General features: G+C 63.3%; 1 protein-coding gene across 1 annotated transcript; it reads right to left on the bottom strand.

Annotated features, from left to right (window-relative positions):
• Nucleotides 1–4,060: 4,060 nt before the first annotated feature.
• On the bottom strand, nt 4,061–20,238 carry PALM (paralemmin). Its single transcript, XM_049639490.1, is given in 11 exon segments — nt 4,061–6,037; nt 9,930–10,061; nt 12,532–12,591; nt 13,097–13,159; nt 13,678–13,699; nt 15,113–15,236; nt 16,544–16,671; nt 17,029–17,109; nt 17,516–17,567; nt 19,834–19,903; nt 19,906–20,238. Coding segments are annotated over 11 exon segments (1,350 nt in total). The 5' UTR covers nt 19,994–20,238; the 3' UTR covers nt 4,061–5,507.
• Between the last annotated feature and the right edge of the window lie 2,635 nt (nt 20,239–22,873).

Here is a 22,873-nt window from a genome sequence, read left to right as displayed (position 1 = left end):
GAGGATGGCCGGCAGGGACTCCAGTCTCCTGGTTCCCTCCCCTACACCTGCCTAGAGGGACACTTGGTCCCATCCCGGACAGTCCCCCGCCTCGGTGCCATAAAGCCAGGACGGGCTAGGGAACGCCTTGGACCTTGTCCTGCGGGGCCAGGTGAGGCCACGGAGCCTCTGGCCACACCCTGATCCAGTGCCCCAGGGGGCCCTGGCACCTCTCCAAGCCTCGGGATTCTGCTGAGCACAGCTCTGGGAGCCCCCTCCTATGAAGGCACGCACCTGCTCTCCAGGGCCTCCGTCTGACCTCAGCACAAAACCCGGACTTCACAGGGGTCCCTACCCCAAACCTGACCCTCTTCCTCCTCCTCCCGCAGCTCCCTCTGCATTTGTGCTGCTCCACAGCCTTCCTAGCTGCAGCCCACAAGACACCTCCTCCAGGGAGCCCCCCCCCCCCCCATTGCCCCTGCTCTTGGAGCCTGTTGTCCGGGCCTCTCCCGCTGCTTGGCCCAGCACCCAGTTTAGGCTTCACCTTTTTACGGCTGAGGAAAGGAACTGGCTGTTCCCAGGTCTTCAAGCAGCCCTTGTCCTTTTCCCATCTCTCAGTTCTATCAGAACCTGCCGCGTTGGGGCCACCTTGCTTGTGAAAGCTGCAGTTCTAAAGAGGAAAACGCAGCCCCGCCCCGAGCTGGAGAGGGGGGGTCAGGCGACATAAAATCGACCATGGGAACCATGTTCTAACTAACGTGTACTAAGCAGGCGTCCGTATGTATCCAATACTGAGACTATAATTAGAAAGGCAACAGGTAAAGACAAGCAAGCCTGGGTAGTAAATCCCAGCCCGCGGGCCACACCACTGCCCGGGACCACACAGCCCCGCTCCCGGAAGATGCCCTCCCGGAAGCCACAGGGGTGGCTACGTCCTTGAGTCTCGTCTTCTGCCACTGGAAGCCCTCAGCCCAGGACCCTCTCTTCCCGGAGGGCCCAGATGAGCACCCCCTCCTGCAGCCAGAATCCAGTATACAGCAGGGAGGTGATAAAGACTGGCAAGTTCTCTGCAAACGCTGCTCGTTCCGGGTGCCCAGGACCTGGAGGTCAGGGTCATTTCTGCCACAGACCTGGCTGTGCCTCCAGGCCTCCCCTCCGGCGCCAGCCCGGTGCTGACCCTGAGGGCTGGGCGGGCCTGTCCCCACGCCCTGGAGCTCCCCGGGAAGGGGGGGGGGAGGCAGGTGTGCGAACGGCGATGAAGGAGTGTTTGCCGAGGGGGCAGGTGGACGTACACCCAGCAGGATTTATAGGCCACTTAGGACATTAACTCCGGGGAGGCGGTGGGGGGACCTGCCCAGAGGCTGTCAGTGGGCCTGGGTGGGGACACTGCCTCCTCCTTGGCCCATTCCTCTTGGGTGAGTCACGGAGGCCAGTGGGCAGGGCTCAGGCTGGGTCTTGGGCTCAAGGCCCCGGGGCCCCACCGGCTGGTACCTCCGGCCTCAGTGTCTACACCCGGACCGGAGGTAGAGTCCGCGGGACTTGGGTCCACCCTGGAAGTCTGGCATGTAGCCAGTATACAGTAGGCACCAGATACATGTTCTCACGGTGGCTGCTAATGGTCTCTAAATGCTGGACCCACCACTGCTCTCGGGGTGACCTCTCTTGTGGCAGGCGTCCTCTCTGGTGACACCCCAGTGTCCCCGTCTGTAAGCCGGGCCGATGAGGCCCCCACATGGGGCCCGAAGGGGTAGAGCCCAGGGGGTCAGCCTTTTCGGGGCCCCGGAGGCTCCGCACGAATGAGGGGTGGTAGCGATCACAGAGCCTCCCGTGTCTCCCGCGGCCCCTCACACACAGCGCCCCACAGCAGCGTCTCATTTGCTCCTCGTAAGAGCCCGCGGCGAGGGGGCCATTCTTGTCCCCAGTCAACAGCAGAGGGAACCGAGGCCCAGAGAGGGCAGGCTGTTCACCCGAGACCACACAGCCGGCCGCAGAGCAGCAGGTCCCGAGGCCGGAGCCTGCATTCCCAGGCAGCTGCCTCCTCTCCCAGGAAGCCCCCCTCCCCCATTGCCCCTCCCAGCCCCACCCCGTATCACGTCGATACCAGACTGAAACTGGGTTTATGGCCCCTGGTGCCACACATCTGCTTCCTCGGCACTGGCCTCCTGGCCTCGGGCAAAGGCCCGTTGGAAGGGCTAAGGGTCAGAGCAAGGTCACACAGCAAGGAGGGTCCTCCTGGGGCCCTGGCTGGGCAGACGTCAAGCCAACACCTTGAGACACTCAGACTCCGCCCCAGCCGCACGGGTTCCCAGCCAGCCCCCTCACAGGGCCACCCCCCATACCCCCACATGCCTCAACCAGACCCTGCACCCCAGCTGGGCCCGTGGCGGGGCGGGGGGGACTGAGGCACCTCCCTCCCTGCGCCCCGCGGATCCCACAGGTGAGCACAGGCTGCCGACTGACGCGTGAACGCTCGTCCCAGACACAAAGCCCAGTCCACACGGGACCCCCACCCTGCCCCCACGCCGGGTCCCGACTCACATGCTGCCCCTGGGCTTCCCGCAGCCTCTGGGCCTGGCTCTGGTGCCGTCGACAGGACAGAGACCGGAATCCCGATGCCCTGCCCACGGGTTGCCAGGGGACAGGGCCCCGCCTGGGGAAGCAGGGGCACCCCCTCCCCCCCAGCCCCACCCAGGCCCGGGAAACAAAGTCCAGAGGAGGAGGGAGAAAGATGATACCCAGGCAGGGAGGACGGCAGGCGCCATGCCCACTGCCTCCCGGCCCCCCGGCCCCCAGGCCTCCAGCCCCACAGAGCCGGGACTCACTGGAAAGCTCCTTCCAGCTGCTCTCAGGCCCTCCGGCACCCCAGAGAGGGGCTATCACGCCCAGAGTCACGCAGTAGGTCCTGAACCAGCCCCCCACCCCGTGCTCCAGACTCAGAACACCCTTTGGGGCTCCTATCCCAGAGAGCCCCTTTCTGGGGCTCGCCCAGCCTGCTAGCCTCTGCGGGGGGTTTCGCTGGGTCGGGGTTCAGATTCCACTTAGCCTCTCTGAGCCTATCCCCTCCTCTGAAATGGGCATACATCACAGAGCAGGGAGGATGCCCCGGCCACTTCTACATAAAGGACCCAGAGTGCCGGAAAACATGGGCAGGGTGGGCAAGGCTCAGGCCCCCCTGACGGATGGGGGCCCCAAGGCTCAGCATGGGCAGCGGGGCCTGCCGGGTGCTCAGCCATCCAGCCTGATTCTCAGCCAAGGTGCAAGGAACTTGCCGGGGCCGCGGGACCCCGGCGTCTCTGAGGGCCTGGACCTATCGGCCTGGCGGTCAGTCTACAGGGCGGGGACACAGTGGACAGGGCTTTAATCCCCTGCTCTGGGGGGTCTGTCCTGACTGCCTCTCGCCTGGCTGTAGGGACCACCAGGTTCTTCCGATCCTGCCTAAGGGAGGAGGGTCAGTGTGGGACTCGAACCTGAGTTCCCACCCCCCCCATCGTATGCTGTTCATACTGGGAAACTGAGGCCCAAAAAGGGCAGAGACTGGATCACCCAGCATGTTGGGACACTGGAGACAAGGACCCAATTGTCCTGCTCCCAGACTGAGGAGGCCTCCCACTCAGGGTTCATAAAGCCCATTGTATAGATAGGCAAACTGAGGCCCAGGGGAGGCAGCAACTTCCAAGATCGCCTAGTGAGACAGAAGTGCGGGATGGCAGCCTCTGTAAACACGTCCCACCGTCCCCCCGCCCGGCTCCCGGGGACCGGTTTCTCTGCAGAGCTTGGGGGCCGTGAACCCAGCACAGGCCATAGAACCAGAGGACTCCACAGTTAGCAGGAAGCAAGTCCTGCCACCACCAGCTGCCCCCTTACCTCCAGGCCTTACCTGCCCAGGTGCCGTTCACGTGGGTGCAGGTGCAGTGGGCACTGGGCACCGGGGTGAGCCCAAGGGAGCCCGGGGCTGCGGTGCAGAAGCCTGCTCCCTCCTTCCAGCCTCCTTTTATGGCCCGGCCGCCCTGGTGGGGCCACGCCCACCTGGCCCCCCCCCCCCCCCCCCCCCCTCCCCGTGAAAGCCAAGGACGCCAGGGCCTGGGGCTGTTCACACTGTTTATTTGCTTCTCTGGGAAAGTCAAGAACAAGGCCTTGTCACACATCAAAAGCAGAGGGGCACTTCAGCGGAGGCTCACAGCTCGAGGACTCAAGGAGGAAGAGGGGGTCCCACGGCCACTGCCCAGGGTCACCTCGCAGGGGGCCTCTCCCCCTGCCACCAAGGGGCAGAGCTGAGTCGGGGTCCGGGCTGCGACCAGAGGCGACCCCTGCGCCCGCCCCGGGCACCGGGTGGGAGGCCCCTAGGGGAGGGGCTGAGACGGGGCCTCACCGACCACAGCCCACACGTGAGGGTCTGTGAGCGTGTGCACGAACGCGCCTCTGGGGCGAGCGTGGCTGCAACCGGGGAGACGTGTGTGCACATCCAGGTGTCGGCGGCCCCCAGGAGCGCAACCCCTGTCCCCGCCCCCCTCCCGGCGGGAAGGGGACAGGCTCGCATCGGGCGGGGCGGCAGATGAGGGTCTCCTGCGGAGGAAGCCCCCCGCTCCAGGCTGCGTGCTCCCCACCACTGCCGGAAATGTGCCAAGCCCGCTGGAGTGGCAGTGGCCTCATCTCTGGGGTATGGTTGGAGGGGCCCAGCACCCTGGTCCAAGCAGGTCCCGGGCAGCCCCCCAGGGTCCCCAAATTAGCACCAGGAGGAAGAAGGGCCCAGTGGGAGTGGGAGCTCAGGACAAGAAGCGGCTCGCGTGGCCCTGGGCCCCGTGGCAGGGGGACAGCGCAGGGGTCCCGGACCCATCCCCCACGGGGGCGTGTCCCTGGGGCTCTCCCTTCCCAGGCTCCAGCATGCCGCCCCCCTCACCCCCCCCCGGCCACCCCAGAGAGAGCCTGGGGGGAGGGGCACACCAGGCTGGGGGTATCCAGAGAGAGGGGCCTGGCTTCTTTCCAGGACCCTGAACCTGACCTCCGACCCAGACTCCCCAAAGAAGCATGGCCTCACCCCAGTGGCCTGGGTACGGACGCCACAGCTTCGGCCGGGAAACCCCATTTCCAGGGGCTAAGCGGGGACAGAGCGGGCCCCCAGGAGCCCTAACCCGGCAGGACGTCCCCTCGGGGACCTCATTGGAGGCGGCAGGAAGGCACAGGCAGGAGGCCCAGAGGGCGGCTGGCCGCCGGCCGCGGCTGCACCGAAACCCCGGCCGTGTTGGGGGGGCGGGGGGGCGGGGGGGTGCCCTTCGCGTCGGGAAACGTGGGTCCGTCCGTGTCGCTCTCCTACCAGGCGCAGGTGCACGGCTCAGTGGCTCAGGGGTGTCGGGGGTGGCGATGGGGTGGGGGACCCCCGTCCCTCTCTTTCCATTGAAAGAACCCTCGGCGGGACCATGTGACAGCCGCGTGTCCGGGGCCCGTGACTGTGGGTGGAGGGCGGGCAGGCGCCGGGCCGGGCGGTGGGTGACTGTGGGTGGAGGGCGGGGCGGGGGCGGGGGCCGGGGGGCTCACATGATAGAGCAGCATTTACAACGCTGCTTCTTCGTGTCCAGGTCCTGGGGGTCGCTGGCAGGGGCCTCGGGCCCCACCTGGTTCTCCTCCCGGGAGGCGGCGGCCGCGGGGGGCTCGGCCGCGCTGCCGTTGGGCGGGGCGGGCTCCTTGAGCTCCGCGGCGTCCTCGATGACCACCAGCTCGGCCGTGATGGTGCCCTGCAGCCCCAGCACCTTCTGGCTCTCGGCCTCGTCCTCCACGTTCTGGTAGCCCATGAAGATCATGGTGACCGGGGGCTCCTGGCCGGGCTGGATGCCCGGCGGGCCCGACGTGGCCTCTCCCGGCTGGGCCTGCACGCCGGTGATCTCCCGCCTGGACGGGGTGCTCTGCGCCGCCTCCTTGGGCGCCCCCCGGGCCTCCGCCGCCCCCGCCGCGGACCCCGCCTCGCTCAGCGTGACCTCGTCGGCCTTGTGGATGAGCTCGTCTACCTCGGAGGAGCTCAGCGGGTGGATCCCGTTCTCCGCGGTGCCGTCCACAGCGTGGACCACTGGTAGGGGTGGGAGAGACAGACAGACAGACAGACAGAGAGTAAGCTGGCTCTCTCTGGGAGGAGGGGAGGCCTGGCAGGGCTGTGGGCCGCCCCCCAGGGTAAAATGGAACGCGAAACTGAACCACACATCTAAAACCAACGGGCATCGAAAGCTCCCTGTGGGCGTCTGTGCCCCCCCCCCCAAATGGCGCACAGACCAAAAAGTACAGGGGCTCAAGAGCCTGTTGGAGACCAGGAAAGACTGGAATCCAGTTGATGGGGCCTCTGTCTGCTTGCATCCTGCAGTGTTTCCCGGCAACTGGGTCCCACGCCGCTTCAGACCATGGACGTGGCCAGCCCTTGGTCACACAGCCGGCCGGGGCTGCACCCGACCCTTTCTCCTGGTCTAAGTGTGTTTCCCTCCCATGAGGAGTTTCGGGGACCGTGACTTCCTTCTTTGGGTCCCTGTGGTTGACCCTGAGTTAAAGTTTAGTCTGGTCACTCCCTCTCCTGACCGCCCTGGACTCTGTCGCTCGCTGAGGAAGAAGACTGGCCCCTCTAGATACCCCCAGCCTGGTGTGTACCTGCCCCCCACCCCCACGTCTGAAAGGAAGACACCTGCGTGTATACAATCTCCATAAAGGTGTTCTCCAGATCTCTCCAGCTCCACACTGGTGTCTCTGATCTGGGCTGGAGTCCCCAAGGTCAGGGAGCAGTCCCCGAGGGCAGGGAGGGGTCCCGCCACACCATGGCGCCAGCCCAGCAGACTCCTGGAAACACAGCTGCCCTTCGTCAGTGGGGGGGGGGGGGGGGGGACACACCCTAGGGACTTGCTCCTCTGGGGTCGAGGGTCAGGGCTCCAGTTCCCGGTTTCTGGCCAGAAGGAAAGCGCTTTCTACTTTCGGTTTCCAAATCCGGGGGACGGGTGTCCACACCTCAAGGCCTTGCGGCGACTCTGGGCTGGAGGCCCGGAGGGTGGGGGCGTGCCCTGGTTGCACGGGATCCAGCCGAGTATTTCCCACTGGCCACTGCCCCCGAGATAGGAATCCGAGCCCTTGGCCACCATGGAAATGGATCACCTTCCCATTGCTAAGCAACCAGAGTCCAGTCTGGCGGGTCCAGAGTCCCCCAGGCTGGGCCAGGCTGTGCTCAGGGAGGACCTTCTGGGAGCCCAGGCATCAGGCACTGCCTCTGCCCTCAGCCCTGCGAGGTCACTCTTGTCCAGGAGCCAAGGCAGCTGGGACGTGCCCAGGGCCACACAGCTGGGGAGGGCTGGAACGGGGACTCTACCCACCCAGGTCTACGTTCCAAACCACGACAGAGCTGGGCTGCGAGTGGGCCCCTTTCACAGCCACAGAGACCGAACAGCCTCTAAGATCACGAGGCTCTGGGAATCGACACCACAGCGAGACATCATCTCACCACCAACACGATGGCTCCAGTAATAATGATAGTAACTTGAAGAGGGACGATAACAAGTGTTGCCAAAGACGTGGGGAGCTGGGGACCCTCGTGCACGGCTAGTGGGAGGGGGAGATGGGGCGCCTGGGGGCTCTGTCGGTCGAGCGTCCGACTTCAACTCAGGTCATGATCTCACGGTTCGTGGGTTTGAGCCCCGCATCAGGCTCTGTGCTGACGGCTCAGAGCCTGGAGCCTGCTTCGGATTCTGTGTCTCCCTCTCTCTCTCTCTGCCCCTCCCTGGCTCATGCTCTGTCTCTCTCTCTCTCTCCCCCTCAAAAGTAAATAAACATAAAAAAAAAGAAAGAAAAGAAAACACCCAGCAGTTCCTCCAAAGGTAAAACACAGAGTCCCCATGTGACCCAGAAATTCCAAGCCTTGGTATCACCCAAGAGAAATGAAAACATGTGCCCACACAAAAACTTGTATAGCATTCTAAAACCCAAAAGAAGGAAACATCCCAGACAGCCATCAACGATGACTGGATAAACAAAACGTGATCCTTCCAAACAGTGGAATATTATTCAGCCCATAAGATATGACCGCGGACGGACCCTGAGCACACGGCGCTCAGGGAGGGAACCAGACACAAAAGGCCACTTGTGCGTGATTCCACTTGTGTGATTCCACGTGTGCGAAACGTCCAGAACAGGCCCATCCGCAGACAGGAAGGGGGTTACGTGGATGCCATGGTGGGCATGGGGGGTGATGGGGCTTCTGTTTTGGAGAACGAAAATGTTCTGCAATTAGAGCACAGAACATGGCGAACAAACCCAAACCCACTGAGCTATGTGCTGAACTGTGTGGGTGTCCTGGACCCTTCCACTCCATATGCCACGTTTGGGCACAGACCCCACTGTGGACTTACTAACGGACTCTGGGCCGGGCGGTATAATTTTATCCCCGACTCAGGAGGCCAGCTCCATGAACTCCACTGCATGAGGAAAGCAAATGGTTTGCCTTAATTTTGAATACAACTTTTAAAAAAAAAAAAATTTTTTTTTTAAAATTTTTTTTTTTTTGAGACAGAGAGAAACAGAGCATGAACGGGGGAGGGGCAGAGAGAGAGGGAGACACAGAATCCGAAACAGGCTCCAGGCTCTGAGCGGTCAGCACAGAACCCGACGCGGGGCTCGAACTCACGGACCGTGAGATCATGACCTGAGCCGAAGTCGGAGCTTAACCGACCGAGCCTCCCAGGCGCCCCTGAATACAACTTTTTAATGTCTTCTCAAAACGTATTTTGTTTACTGAAGTGATCCGTCTCCTTTTTCCTACGATTGTAGTAAATACTGCCTGAAATTTCCCCTCCCTGGGGTTATCTATATACTATCCCACAGGCCATGCCACAAAGGAGCAAAAGTTTAAATGCCAAAATATTTATGAAATTGCTGTCTAAACACGGACGGATAACACAGTTTAAAAGACAGTTTTTTCTTGGGCCGCCTGGGTGGCTCAGTCAGTGGAGCGCCAACCTCAGCTCAAGTCATGATCTCCCAGTTTGTGAGTCCGAGCCCCGCGTCGGGCTCTGTGCCTAGAGCCTGCTTTGGATTCTGTGTCTCTCTCTCTGCCCCCCCACCCCCGCCCCGCTCATGCGTGTGCATGCGTGCGCTCTCTCTCTGAAACATAAACATTTTAATAAATAAAGTGGTTTTTTTTTTACCTAAAAACAAAAAGAGTGAATTTTATGGTTTATGACTTACAGAGAGAGAGAGAGGGAGAGACAGACAGGCATGTTGGGGCTTTTGACCAAGGCTGCTGCTCATCAGGCTTCCTGCCGGAGTCTCTCACACCCTGTTTCCCTCCCGGCCGGCCGCCAGAGGGAACTCCCAAAACCAAACCAGATCTCGGCACCTTGGCCCCTGCTCGCCCCTCCCGCCAACGCTTCACCTGACGCCTCCCTCCACTCTGCACCAGCCCCACAGGCTCCTTTCAGTTCCTCCAGCTCAGCAAATTCCATCCCGCCACAGGGCCTTTGCACATGCTGTGGCCTCCGTGAGGCACACTGTTTCCTTGTGCACCTGCTGTGCGTCCAGTGAGGCCCTGCTCACTTCCTCTGAGGAGACTCCCCTGGCCCCTCCCCGCCCCCGCTAGACGCCGCACCTCTGGGGGTCTTGTCATCGTTATCTCAACAATAGTCATCTAAATTTATTCGTGAGCTCCAGACCGAAGGGCTGGGCCCACGGGCCGAGGGGCTCTGCTAGGACAGAGCCGCGTCCCCCTGTGATTCGATTCCCAGAGCCCAGCCTAGGACCCAGCCCTCGGCCAAGCTTCGGGTCAGGTTCCTGGAGTGAACAAAGACAGGGCTGCAGGCCCAGTACTGAACGGCCTCTAAGTCAACAGTGGGCTGTGCGGGGTGAGACCGTTCCCCGAGCAGCACCCACGTCAACTCAGGTGGGCTGCGGGAAGGGGGTGGGGTGGGGGCCTGGGGTGGGGGACGGGGGCCGCATACCTTTGGTCTCGTCTTCGTACACCTTGATGCCCTGAGGGAGCGGCTCCCGAGGGAGCAAGGTGGTGCTGGACAGCACCCGGGTCTCCCCCGTCACCTTGTCCTTCTCCACCGTGATCTCGACCGAGTACATGGCTGGCACGGGAGGCACGGGTTACCCAAGGCCACCTGCCCACGTGCCCCCCGCCGGCTGCAGCCAAGCCAGGGAGGGGAGCCGGCAGCGCAGAGCCAAGCAGTGGGGACGCCCTCCACGCAGCACCCCCCAGCTCCTCGTCTGCCCACGGCTGCCCAGCGCCACACGGGCGCCAGCCTGAGGTCCTTTGCTCGGCATTCGAAGCCCACACTCGCATCCCACCCCACGTGGAAAGCCTTACACTGCTTCTGTTTCCTCAGAGCCAGCGGGAGGCCGTGCCTTGACCATGGTCACAGCCAAGATCTGAACTTGGGTTGGCAGGCATGCGTTCCCAGCTGGACCTCTGCCCCGTCCTGGACCCCCCGCCCCCGCCTCGGTGGTCAGCGTGTCTGTGCGTCCGTACTTCGGTCAACTATCGAACTGATCGTCAGCTCTTTCACCGTGAAGAATGGAAAATTCCCTCTTGAAATAAATGAGCGTCATTACCCGTTAGAGCCGTAATTCAACAGCCAAAATCCCGCCCCCACTGTACAGAAACCACCACCACAAAGACCACATGGGGAGCCTGGGTCCTAGCAGTGACCCCCGGGTGTGACCATGGCCCCCAGGACTTCGCCCTGAATCCCAGTATCCCACCTTCCCCTCAGGGTCCCCGAGGCGCCCCCAAATCACCATGTCCAAGACTCCCTCCAATCTGCCCGCACAAGCCACCCCTCCTGGGTCTCCCTACCCGGATCAGGGCAATTCCTTCCTCCTCCGCCTCTCTCACCCCACCCCCCCATCTGTCCATTTGCAAATCTAGTGGGTGCTGCCTTGGGAACAGTTGGAATCTCAACCCACATCTCAACCCCTCCGTGTCCCCTGACCAGGTCAGCTCCCCATCTCCCCCCACCACTCTGGGACCCACTGAAGGCCTCTCCTGCCCTCTCACTGGCCTCCAGGCGCCGCCCACGGTCTGTTCTCCCCACTGCCACCAGAGGGCGCCAGTGAGCACTGGGTGGTACAGGTCCCTGCTCCCCCCACAGCCCTCCAGGGCTCCCCTGTGCTGTCCCAGGGTTAAGGCCTGAGTCCTCCCACAACCACAGGACCCAGCATGACTTGGCCTGCGCTCACCTCCTTCCTCTCTTCCCCTAGCTCATTCTGCTCCAATCAACTCAGGCCTCCTGGTTATTCCTTCCCCAAGGCAGGTACAAATCCAGCCCCCGGGCCTTTGCATGTGCTGTGACCTCCACCTGAAACACCTATCTCCCTGTGCCTTGCCCCTTCAGTTCTTTTGGGTCCTTGCTCAAAAGTCACCTGTTAAGTTTGGCCTCCCCTGAGCCCTCTGATTAAATGTGCCCCCTCCAGCTCCACCTGCTGCCTTATTTTCTCCATAAGTTAATTGCATAGACATTGCCCTTATGAGAATGTCAGCTCCCCCCCTCCCCGCCCCGGGTTGTGTCCCTCACACCTTGCATACAGCAGGTGCTCAATAAGCACTTGCCAAATGACTGAACGAATGCCATTTAATCCACACCCCTGCACCACCTAACACCCTCATCTCCAGACACACAGTTGCGTGGGTTGTGCACTACACAAGGTCACTGGTTAAGGGACAGGGTGGAGCTGGTCTAACTGGCACAGAGGGTCCTGAAGACACCTCCTCCCTGGCAAATGCTACCCTCTGTCCCCTGCCTCCTGGGGCAAAACTGCCTGACCCTGCACGAGACCCTGGGCCTCCCCTGTCACCGTCCAAGGTGTCCTGGCCACCCTGCCCCGAATATGGTCTTCAGCTCCCTCTGTGGTTTCCTGCATCCACAACTCACCCCGATACCAGCAGCAGCAATAAGGCTTTGCCAGCTGTGACCACCCGTCACTGTTCCCGGGTTGGGTCCCTGACCCTGGGCCTGCAGTCAGTATAATCCCGCTGCCCCAACAGGCGGAGACGGGGAGTCACCTTGTGGCAGAACGAGAACCTGAACCCAACTCTGTGTGATGCTTAGCGCTAACCCTGTCTCTCTCGGCTTCCCAGAAGCGCAGAAATGCCTGAGTCCCAGCTCGGTCACCTCCAGGAACGGTGCGCTCGCTCCCTATCCTGAGGCAGCCTGAGGACAGCAGAGGAGGGAGGCTCTGCAGTGAGCACGTGCGGGCGTGTGCGGGGGGCCTGTGCGCCACCCCACAGGCAGGGAGGGGGCAGCAAGGTTAGGGAGGACGCCGTGGGGAGCACTGGGTTAGAGAGCGGCCATGCGAGGGGCCCCACCTTCTCAGGGAAGCTGGGCCAGCGCGTGACCAGGGTGCCAAAGCAGGGGGGCGGCCGGGCCCCACCCCAGGCTCAGGGCTGGGCCTCAGTCCGGCTGCCACCCCCATAACCACAGCTCCTGCTGAGGGTGCGTCTGCGTCTGACCTGGCCCCTGCCTCTCCAGGCCCCCTGGGGCCGGCGCTCAGCCCAGGGACACAGCTGGGTGCAGGGGGTGAGGCAGGGGGCCGACCCACCTGCTTTCATCATGGTGGAGCCTTCGACCGTCCTCACAGGGGTGTTGGAGACTCCTTTCTCTGTTCAGGGAGTGAAGGGTAAAGACAGACATGGCAGTCAGAGGAGGGACGGTCGCACAGATCCCCGGACACCCCTCCAGATACACCCAGACACCTCCAGGTATCTAGACACCTCCCCACATGCTCACATACCCTCAGACACCCAGACACCCCCCAGACAACCCCCTGCAGATGCCCCCAGACACTTGGCCACCCCCCCAGATACCCAGACATACCTGGACACCCCCAGACGCCTAGGCACCCCACCCAGGCAGCCAGATAACCCCAGACACGTAGACACTGCCCAGACACCCAGACACTCCCCTCCACACGTGTGCACGTCCAGAACCCCCTAAACACACACCAGCCCCCAGTCTGTTTCCATCTCTCAGCTCAGATGATTTTCACAAAATCCCTGAGAGCCCTGGGTGGATTTTTTTTTAATTATTCATTTTTAATTCCACAGTAAGACACTCCCCTGAATAATTAACATGCAACAAATCAGGCCAAAGACACTGGCCACCACCTCCAGTCCCGGCTGGTGGCCCTCCTTCCACGCTCCCACATGCGGATACTAGCTCAATATGTACTTTAAAAATATAATTTATATTAAATAATTTTAATATGGTTAATACTTTATTATATTTAACAATCACCTTTGCAATTAAATCTGTATTTAAGCGCCATACGTATTTGTGAAATATTGGCAAATGTATATTATTTATCTGTGATCCTTTTTGAGGAAGGGAGTAAGATAGATCCCACATCTCAAACTTTTGGCTTTTTGTCTTTGTTTCCTGCATGGCAGACTTTCACCTGTGGGCGGGGAACCTTGTCCTTTAAAACAGCGCCCCGTCTCCCGGACTTGCTGAGACGCTGATTTCTTGCCCCCACAGATCCCATTGTATAGACGTGAAAACCGAGGCCCGCCCGCCGGCACAGGAGCAAGGGGACGTGGCCAGAGGCGGGGCTCCACAGAAGCGACAATAACCGGCCTCCGTCGGCAACACCAGCCACCAGCCGTCACTTTCCAGGCACCCTCCCCAAGCCCACCACCCGCCTCCGGCCACCAGAGGGCGCTCGGGCCCCGCCCCTCCCCGAGCCTACCTTTGGGCGTGCCCACCGGGGCCTGCAAGAAAGAAGGGAGAGAGGTCAGGGCTGCGGCCCGCCTTCCCGCTGGGAGCAGTGGGGGGGGGGGGGGGGGACCCCGCAGAGGGCTCGGCTTCGCAGCTGGTGGCCCCATCACAGGGGCGGTCTCCTCCAGAAGGGACCCCCCCCCACCCCTGCCGTAGCCTGTGACAGCCAGATAATGTCCCGCCCTGCTCAGAAGCCACCGGTGGCTCTCTGTTGCTCCCCAAACGAAGACGAAACCCTTCTCGATGACCCCCAGGGTCCTGGGTCCACAGATTCCCTGCCCGCAGGCCTCTCCTCCCCCACCCCCCATGTCTGGCCAGCCTCCCTGTTCCTTGAACACATTCCTGTCCCAGGGCCTTTGTATGTGACGTCCCTGCACTCTAGATTTCTGCCTGGCTGGTTTCTCACTCTGCACCCCGACCACATCAGCTCACTATCCCTCAAGGTACCGTGTCACGTGCCCAACCAGTATCTCCGTCTCCTTCAGGACGCGGGCATCACGACGACAAGGTCTATACACAGTCAACCTCGGTGCAAGGTCCCTCTCGTCTCGAGCCCAAGCCCGAAGAACTCCCGTTCCATTTCAAAACCCACCTCTTCCAGGAAGTCTGTCTAGGGTTCCCATGCATCAAATGCCTCCTCAGGGACTCCGCGGGACCCTGGGCTGACCCACCGCGGCCTGACCACCCTCCCCCCGCTCTCCTGGCGTGATTCGGCGAGGCCAGGCCCCAGCCCACATCCCCCTGGTCTGCCCCAAGCCAGGCCCCGGAAAGCAGTGAGAGCAGGGGACAGCTGACAGAGGAGCATGTGGAGAAGGGCCCGGACACACGGCAGGGATGCCGGCCTTCAAGACGCCCCCGGGGCCCCTGCCCCAAGGCAAGGTGCCATCACAGCTAGGACACGAGGGGGGAACACGTGTCCCAGGGCTCCTGAATCCTACAGCAGCAAAGGTGCCTGGGAGATCTTGAATCTGTGCTAACACACGGCGTCCGTGAGCTCTGGGTCCAGAGCTCCAGGGTCTGGTTTCGTCAGACCCCAGAAACATGGCCAAGTCCGGTAAAGGCCACCTCCTAGCAGTGCGGCCTCAACCTGTCCGGGTCCCGGAGCTTCTCTTCCCCCCGAGGGGGGCGCTGTTCCCACCGGAATGGGCCCACGGACAGGCGACGGTGGTGGCAGACTCAGTAAACGCAGGGGTGACAAGTGGGGGTTTCGTCGAGAGCTGCCCCCGCGCCAGGTCTCGTGCAAAGTGCCCGCGGTCCCTCCTGACACCCCAGCACGTGGGGCGCTCAAGGGGGGTGGGGGAAACTGAGGCGCACAGCGGGGAGTGGCTCTAAAGTCTGAGAAGGGGCTGTGTCTCGCCCTGGGGCTGGCCCTGGTGGGCGCCCCAGGCGCATCATCACCTCCTCACCTGCCGAGAATCTAGCGCCACCTCCGTCTTCTCGTCCTTGGCCGGGCTCGGGGCTGCGGCGCCCTCTCCAGCAGCGGTGGTGAGCGGGCCCGCGTTCTCCAGCACCTCAATCTCCTTCTGGAGCCTGGGGAGGGGGGGGGAGGTGAGCGCCAGCGCCACCGTGGGCTCCCTGACCCGATGCCCCCTCCCACCGCTGGGAGCCATTTCCATCCTTCCCTCTCGCAACCGGGGAAACCGAGGCGGGCAGCCGGGCCGGGCTGGCCCGTCCCTGGACCTTCACTGCCTCCAGGTACTTGTCTGTTGGTTTGTAACCAAGTCTCCTGTTTTCCGTTCACACGCATTTATGTTTACAGGAAGCTTTCCCTCTCTGGGGGAACTGGAAAACCCACATCACCTTCCAAATACTGCAAAGTAACGAGCCCACGGCCCCGTGGGAACAAAACAGCGCCGGCCGGGGCTTGGGGCTGTGGCCCCTGATGAAGCGAGCCTAGCTCTAGGTGGACAGGCTGGCCACAGTTAGGGTCAGCCTGGAGGGCTTCCCGAGGGAGGCGTCCAGGCAGAGCCACCTGAGGAGGGGGAAGAAAGCCAAGGGTCCCCAAAGCACTTGACTCGTGCGGGACACACGGAAGGGCTCAAGCGAGGCCCCCTCCCCCGTGAAGTCTCCTGAACTGGCCCGTGTGCCCCGCCCCGCCCAGGGCTGCACCCAGCAGGGTGGGATGTAGAAGCCCACCTTGTGCAGCCCCCAGTGGCCAACAATCCCCAGCAAGTTTCTGCCCTCTGCCCGTCAGTCCTGTCCCGCCCGAGTCCCGCCTCCATTCGAGCCCCCAGCTCTGGCCCCGGGGAACAGCTCGCGGCCCTGGGAATACGCTTGCTTGGACGGCAGGACAGGATCCCAGGTCTTCGTGGTGGGCGGGCCGAGCTGTGGGGCCCGGGCAGGCCCCACGCCTCTTGGACCTTCTCTGGCCCCACGCCTCTTGGACGCTTGGAATTTTGGCCGTCACTTCCCTCCACCGTGACCCTGCCGCCCTGGAGCTGAGCCTCTGCCTGCCCGGAAACCCCAGGCCTTTTGTCCCGGCCCGGGGCGGGGGGGAGGGGGGGTGGGGGCGGCGGGGGGGGGTGTCACTTTCCCTGGGCCCGCCCCCCCCTCCCCAGGCTTCCTGCGGGCCCAGCTGCCTGGGCGTCTGAGGCCTGCACCAGCACCAAGCCGGGGAAGGCTCACCGGCGGGGCTGGCGCCAGGAAACCCCCAGGGAGGCTGCTGCGGGCAACTCCCATCCTCCAGGATCCGCCCCGACGGGTCACCCTCACACACCTGCACCGCCGGTGCTGGAAGGAGCAGGGGGTCGCGCCAGGCAGCCCCCTGCCCCCTCAGGCCCAGCTCAGAGGCCCGCACGCCATCCATCAAAGCCGCGCCTGGACCGCACCCCACCCACCTGGAGATGGACCCCTCCAGCAGCCGCGCCCTCTGCTCGTCCTCCCGCATCTGTCTCCGCATGTCCTCATCCCCCTGTGATGCTGAGGACGTCTCCCCCAGCAGCCAGCGCTCCCGCAACGCCTTGGACTGGGGTTGATAGGGACCCGGGTCAGAGTCAGGGTCCGGTCAGCTCTGCCTTCCCACTCCCCCAGCCCCTGTCAGGGGCAAGGCCCGGGTCCTGGGGCCCGGCCCCTCCCCCACCAGCCGAGGCCCGGGTCCTGGGGCCCTGCCCCCCCCCCAACCCGCCGGGGCCCGGGGCCCGGGGCCCCGCCCCCCCCCCCACCAGCCGAGGCCTGGGTCCTGGGGCCCTGCCCCCCCGCCACCAGCCGAGGCCCGGGTCCTGGGGCCCTGCCCCCCCCCACCAGCCGAGGGGCCCCAGGTCCCAGAGGCTCTGCCTCCCCCCAGACGAGGCCCGGGTCCCTGGCCGGGCCGCCCACTCAGGACCTTCAGGTGCTGTAGCTGCCGACGGTCGTCCTCCAGCTGCCGACGCTTGCTCTCCATTTCCGCCTGCCACCTCCGCTTCTCCTGACGGGGATGCACACGATGGGTCAGGACTAGGTGGGGGCCACACAGACCCCACCGGGCCCACTAGACGCTTTGCCCACACAGATCCTGCTTTACTGTGAACGGCACCTACGTGGCCGATTGGATCCCTGCCTGTCCTCCCCAGCCTATGCCCCGGTCTGACCCCTCCAACCTGACCCCCCCAGTCTGAGCCCCCAGCCTGACCCCCCCACCTGTCCCTCCATCTCCAGTAGAAGGCTCCACTAGGAGTCCACGTTCTGAGAACTGAGGGGATCCCTTCATGTCCATTTTGCGGGGAGGCACTCAGGGTTCCCGTGGGATGCCCTGGTTCTGAGTCCCAAGGGCCCCGCGCTGGGTGTGGAGACCCCGACCCCCATCCACACCGTCTGAGGGGCAGGGGACTCACTGCAATGGCCTGGAGCCGCTCCTGCTGGGATGCAGTCTCTGCCGCCAGGACCCTGGGGGAAGAGAACGCACAAGGTCAAGGTGGGGCCCACCCCAGCCTGCTTTCAACAGATCTGGTCAGAACCCAGCCCTGTGCCTTCCAGCTTCATGGGACCCTTCCCTGCCCCCCTCAGAGGCAGCTCTGTCCTGTCCTGAGCCTCATCGCCGCATTCGTTCTCCCGCAAAGCTTCCTGCCCCCCTCAGAGCAGGGCCCAGGGACAGGAGGGCGGGGCTCTCTGCCTAGAGACTGGGGAAGGGTTTGGGGAGGAGCTGGGTCGTGAAGGATGTGCAGGAAAAGGCGTGCAGCCCCTCGCCCAGACTCGGAGACTGGTCAGGACAGCCCTCCTCTCGCCCTCCTACCCAGCAAGCACCTGTCATCCAGCCCCGGGAGGGACACACGGAGGGCGAAGGACCCCACGGGCCCCCTCCCAACCCTTGGACTTGCTATCCTGGGGATTCCCCCGGAGTCTCCCAGGAGCCCCAGTGCTCAGAAAGGGCTCTCAGCCCCCTGGGGAACAGGAGGCCAAGAAGCAGCAAACCCAGATTTCATCCCCAGATGCCCTTTCTCATCCACGGGATGTTTTCGGGAAGCCACCCAGAACTGGCACGTAGCGGGCTCTGGTTAAACGTCCGTGTGGCCAGGTGCAGCTGAAGGGACAGGCTTCCTGCTTCCGTGGGGGGAGGCAAGAGGCCTAGGACTAGATGGGGGCCTGGTTCTTGCCCTTCCCTCCCCAATGCTCCCCCAAACCCTCCACACATGGTGGGAAACAGCAGAACCTGGCCTCTCCTTTCTATGGCCTCTCGCAGGGCCCCTGGAAGCTACACACAGTAGGCGCTCAGTGAAATGTCTGCACATAATAGGGTGCTCAGTAGTTGTATACAGTAGGTGCTCAGTAAGATGCCTGCACACAGTAGGTGCTCAGCGAAATGGCTGCACATAGTAGGTGCTCAGTAGTTGCACACAGCAGGTGCTCAGTGAAATGTCTGCACCTGAGCTGTCGCCCGTGGTGGGCCTGAGGATAAAGTCTGGCCTCCAGGGCCTCTGTGACAAGCCGAGGCAGGGAGAGGAGGCAGGGTCTTGAGCTCCAGCGTGGACCCCCACGCCTCCCGGTTCTCTGCCCAAATCCCCAGGATCCCAGGGCCGCTCTGGCCTCACCAGTCTCACGGGGGCAGGGCCGGCGGGCACGGGGGGCGGTTCTGGGCAGTGGGACCCGGATCCTCTCACAAGACCCTCATCTGCACAGGGACGAAGTCACAGACCGTCCTCCAGTTCTGCTTTCGCCCCGACCAGCCCTCAGCCGTGGGCCAGGAGCCACCCCGGGGCCTCCAAAGACCCTCCACAGACCCTCCAACCCCTCTGGGCCTCGGCTCCCCATCTGCACAAACAGTGGGCACAGACGCCCCGCCCGCTGCCATTCAGAAAGGAGACAGAGGCACAGTCACACGGTGTGTTGGGTGAGGTCCCCCCCTGGGACCGAGGCTTCACCCACACCCAGGCGGCTGCTCCCGGGGAGATCCATCCTGAACTGCAATGCCCCACCACACACCCCACTCAGGCTCAGTTTCCTGGCCTTGCTGAGACCCGTGAAGTCATCTGGTTCTCACGCCCCGGCCAGGTGACCCCACCCAGCTCTTCCCTTCCGGACGGGTGGCACCTGGCCCCTTTGTGCCTCCCAGGGACCCGACAACACCAGCCGCACCCTCTGTGGCTTCCCCCTCTCCTTCCTCAGGGAGGCTGGGTTCGGCCGGGTCAAGTTCAGGAAAGGCTTGATCCAGCAACCTAGCTTGGAGGCCCTCCCTGAAGGGCCTGATCAGCTACGTTTCTGGGTCTGCCACACTGCTCGGTGCGCCCCACGGAGGCCCGCCCTCCACTTCTTGCAAAGCTCACATTTCCCATCTCCGGCCCCGACCACAGCCTGTCATCTGCCTGCCCCCTGAAGGTCCCCTCTCCACCCACAACAGAGGCAGAACAAAAATCAGAACCACTCATTCTCCTGCCCTTGTATGTCCCTGGCTCCCATCACCCCGTGAAGGAAGTCCCGGTGTAGCCCAGCCCTCTCCACCTCTCCGCCCTCACCCCTCTGGTTCTCCCTCCTGCTTACTCCGGGCCCCAGACCCTTCCGGTCCACCTCAGGCGCTCCAAGCTCCTTCCTGCCTGCTGTTCACTCCGCCTGGTGCCCTCCTCCCGCCGCTGGCAAGTGAAGCCCAGAGAGGGCAAGTCACTTGTCCACAGTCCCACAGCCGGGAAGCACAGAGCTCCGGGCCACCCCACGGGCCTACCCTTTCCCAGCTGCCACGCGGCCCCCAGGGACCCACCAGGAAGACGGTGGAGCTGGGGGAGGGGCATATAGCCACGAGACCCCGGCGCGCACAGGGCCCCGCAGGGCAGACGCGGCAGCGGCCTGATGCTGGGTCCGCACCCCAGCAGGCAGGCGGCCATTCAGGCCGGACACAGGGACACGGGGACGCTGTGTGGCCAGCCTGCCAGGCTGGAGACAACAAGGCAGGCAGTGTCCTCGCTGGGCGGCATGTCCCTGCCGGCTGAACCAGGTCAGGGGAAGGTCAGGCGGGCCCACTGTGGAGAGGGACACAGGCCCCGGGGAGACAATATCCATCCCTCCCTTCAACGTCCCTGTCGCAGCCCAGAGGGCACAGCCTTGCGTGCCCCCCCCCTCGGCGCCCCTCCCCACGCCTCAGGGCGCCAAAGCCGCCCCGCCCCGGGCGCCGCCCCCCCCCCCCCCCGTGGGGCCCGCGGGAGGCGGTCGCCCTGGCAACCGCACCGTCCCCATGGCAACGCGGAGGCCGGCACGCGGGGGCCGGGCCGGCGCGGAGCATCTCCCGCCCCCAAGCCGGGCCTGGGGGGCTAAGGGGTTTCCCGCCCTGGGCCTCAGGGGCCGCTGGGGAGGGTGCGATGCGGGGAGGTAAGGGGTCCGCCCTGCCCCGCTGCTGGGGGTGCCCCCCTTCTGGTGTCAGGGGCCGCAGCCCAGGGAAGGGGATTGTACCCCGAAGGCTCTGGACCTGCCCCTGGAGCCAGGGAGACCGAGGTAAGCCAGACAACGCATCACAATCCGAAGGACAAAGTCTGACCGCAGAATCCTAATCAAACGGCCACGAAGTAGGGACCCCGGTCCCAGCGCTCACCACCTTCCCCCGGCGGGGCTCAGCCCCATTTCCCACGATGGGAAACTGAGGCTCGGGAGCAGGTGAGCATGTACAGGGCATTTGGGAAGCACCCTCCTGACGACGCTGAGAGGCAGGTGGAGTGATTCGGCCTGTTTCCTCAGTGGGCCAACTGACGCTGGATCCAGACAGGCGGGCTCCTGAGTGCTCCCCGAGCACAGGGCCTCCCTGAGGCCTGGCCAGGCCGCACAGGTGGGGGTGGGGGGGGCGACAATGGGACGGCGGGGACGCTCCTCAGGACCCAGCGAGGGACACAGAGGCCAGATGTCAGGAGATGCCGGGCAGAGGATCGAGCTTTGGCCAAAACACACGGTCGGGTTTGGACAGGTGAGAGCTGTCCCCGCCGGCCGTGTGGCCCAGGGCTGGTCACTCCCGTCTCTGGGCCTCCACTGGCTCTGCTGGGCAATGGGCCACGGCAGCTGCCGGTGGAGGGACAGACCCTCCTCCCGGAGGCCCACCCTCAGCACAGGCAGACTCCTGTCCTCGCCTGATTATTTTTACAGTGCCTGGAGCAAATTCTGGGCTCGAGCCCCGATGTGGGCGGCTCAGGACTCGAGAGGGTGTGGGCTGAGAGCGAATGAGATAATCCTGGCTTCAGGAGATGAGCTAATGAGGCCCAAACCCAAACGAGCCGGGCCCTGCAGAGGCCTCGGCTTTGGGAGGCGTTTATATTTTAAAGGCACCAGAGAGGTTACGCAACCTGCCCAAGGTCACCCAGCGGGCAGGATGAGCCGGGTCTGAGGCGGGAGGGGGGGCGTGGGGGGGTCACACACCGGTCCTTCCAGGCCCATGCCAGGCAGCTCCAGTGGAATGAGGGGTCCTGGCCCAGGCAGGCACGGAGCCCAACACCGGCAACATTCCTGTGCTAACTAAAAGGAAACAGCCGTGGTCGTGGCCGTGGCCACGGGTGCAGGGAAGGAGAGCAGAGTCTGGCTGAGGAAGGGGCTAAGGAAGGGAGCCCTGTGGCCCGTCCCCCCACTGGGGTGGCTGGAATGGGGGGAGTCCTAATCTCACTGCTGGTTCCCAGCTCCCTTGTGGGGCCTTTGTCCCCCTCCAGCCCCCAGAACCTTCCTCCCTGTGAGGCCCTGCACAGCCGGGTCACAAGGCTCAGCCTCTTAGCTGGTGTTCAAGCCCCCACCCTTCTCCAGCTCCCTGCCTCCCCCTTTCTTTGCTCCAAGCTCAGAGCACATGCAGCTGCCTCTTCCAGGAAGCCTTCCTGATCTTGTCCCTTCATCAGGAAGGAATTCTCTTCCTCTGAGACCGTCGGCACAGGGGACAACTACAGTCTTTGGTAAGGTGAACAGCCCGTGAGGCATGGCCGGAAATGGCTGGAAAGGTGAGGCGTGGTTGGAAAGCTCAAGGCAGAGAGGCATCACCCCCACAGCGGAAACTGGGATCAGAGCAGGCCACAGATCCAGAGGCACAGTTGTTGCCTATTAACCTGGGGGTAGGGGAGGGGGGTGGACCCTGCCCTGGGTCCCCACGGGGGAAGGGCAGTGGGGCATGAATGGCACCCAGAGGCCTTCTCCAGCTTAGGGCAAGCTGGGCCTCAATCCAGAGGCAGAGACCAGCCCCAAAGAGCTGGGGTCCCTCCCCACCCCTCCCTCGGATCCAGCCACAACCCCCAAACATTCCAGGCATGCTCCCACCTCAGGACCTTTGCACTGGCCGTGTCCTCTATCTGCCCTGCTCTCTCCCAGGACTCACTGGCTCCCTCAACGTCACCTCCTCACGTAGGCCTCCCCTGTACCCCCAACCCCTCACCGGCTCGCCACCAAGCAGCACCCTCATCGTTTATTTTATTTCCCCACAAGGACAGGGTCTCTTTCTGTCCATAACATGTCCCCAGCCCCCAGTGAACAGCAGGGTTCAATGAACGTTCACCGGGCCAGCGAATCAGTTAGAGTCTGTACCTTTTCAGAGGTGGCCCCCACCCAAGGGTCCCTCCCCTGTCACATTCCCACCACCCTGAGGACCACTGTCCTGTGACCATCTCTCTTGGAAGAAACTCAGTGTCACATCAGACATTTATCTAAAACAGGCCCCCCGCCTCCAACAGAGGACAAGTAATAAGCCCAAGGTCACCCAACCACCTCAGAAGTGACTATACAAATTAATGCGTAAAACAACCCAGTGTCGG

Source organism: Panthera uncia, chromosome A2 (assembly GCF_023721935.1).
Source record: "Panthera uncia isolate 11264 chromosome A2, Puncia_PCG_1.0, whole genome shotgun sequence".
Taxonomy (NCBI): Eukaryota; Metazoa; Chordata; class Mammalia; order Carnivora; family Felidae; genus Panthera; species Panthera uncia.
The sequence above is the reverse complement of the archived record's forward strand: the minus strand, read 5'-3'. Positions and strand labels throughout refer to the sequence as shown.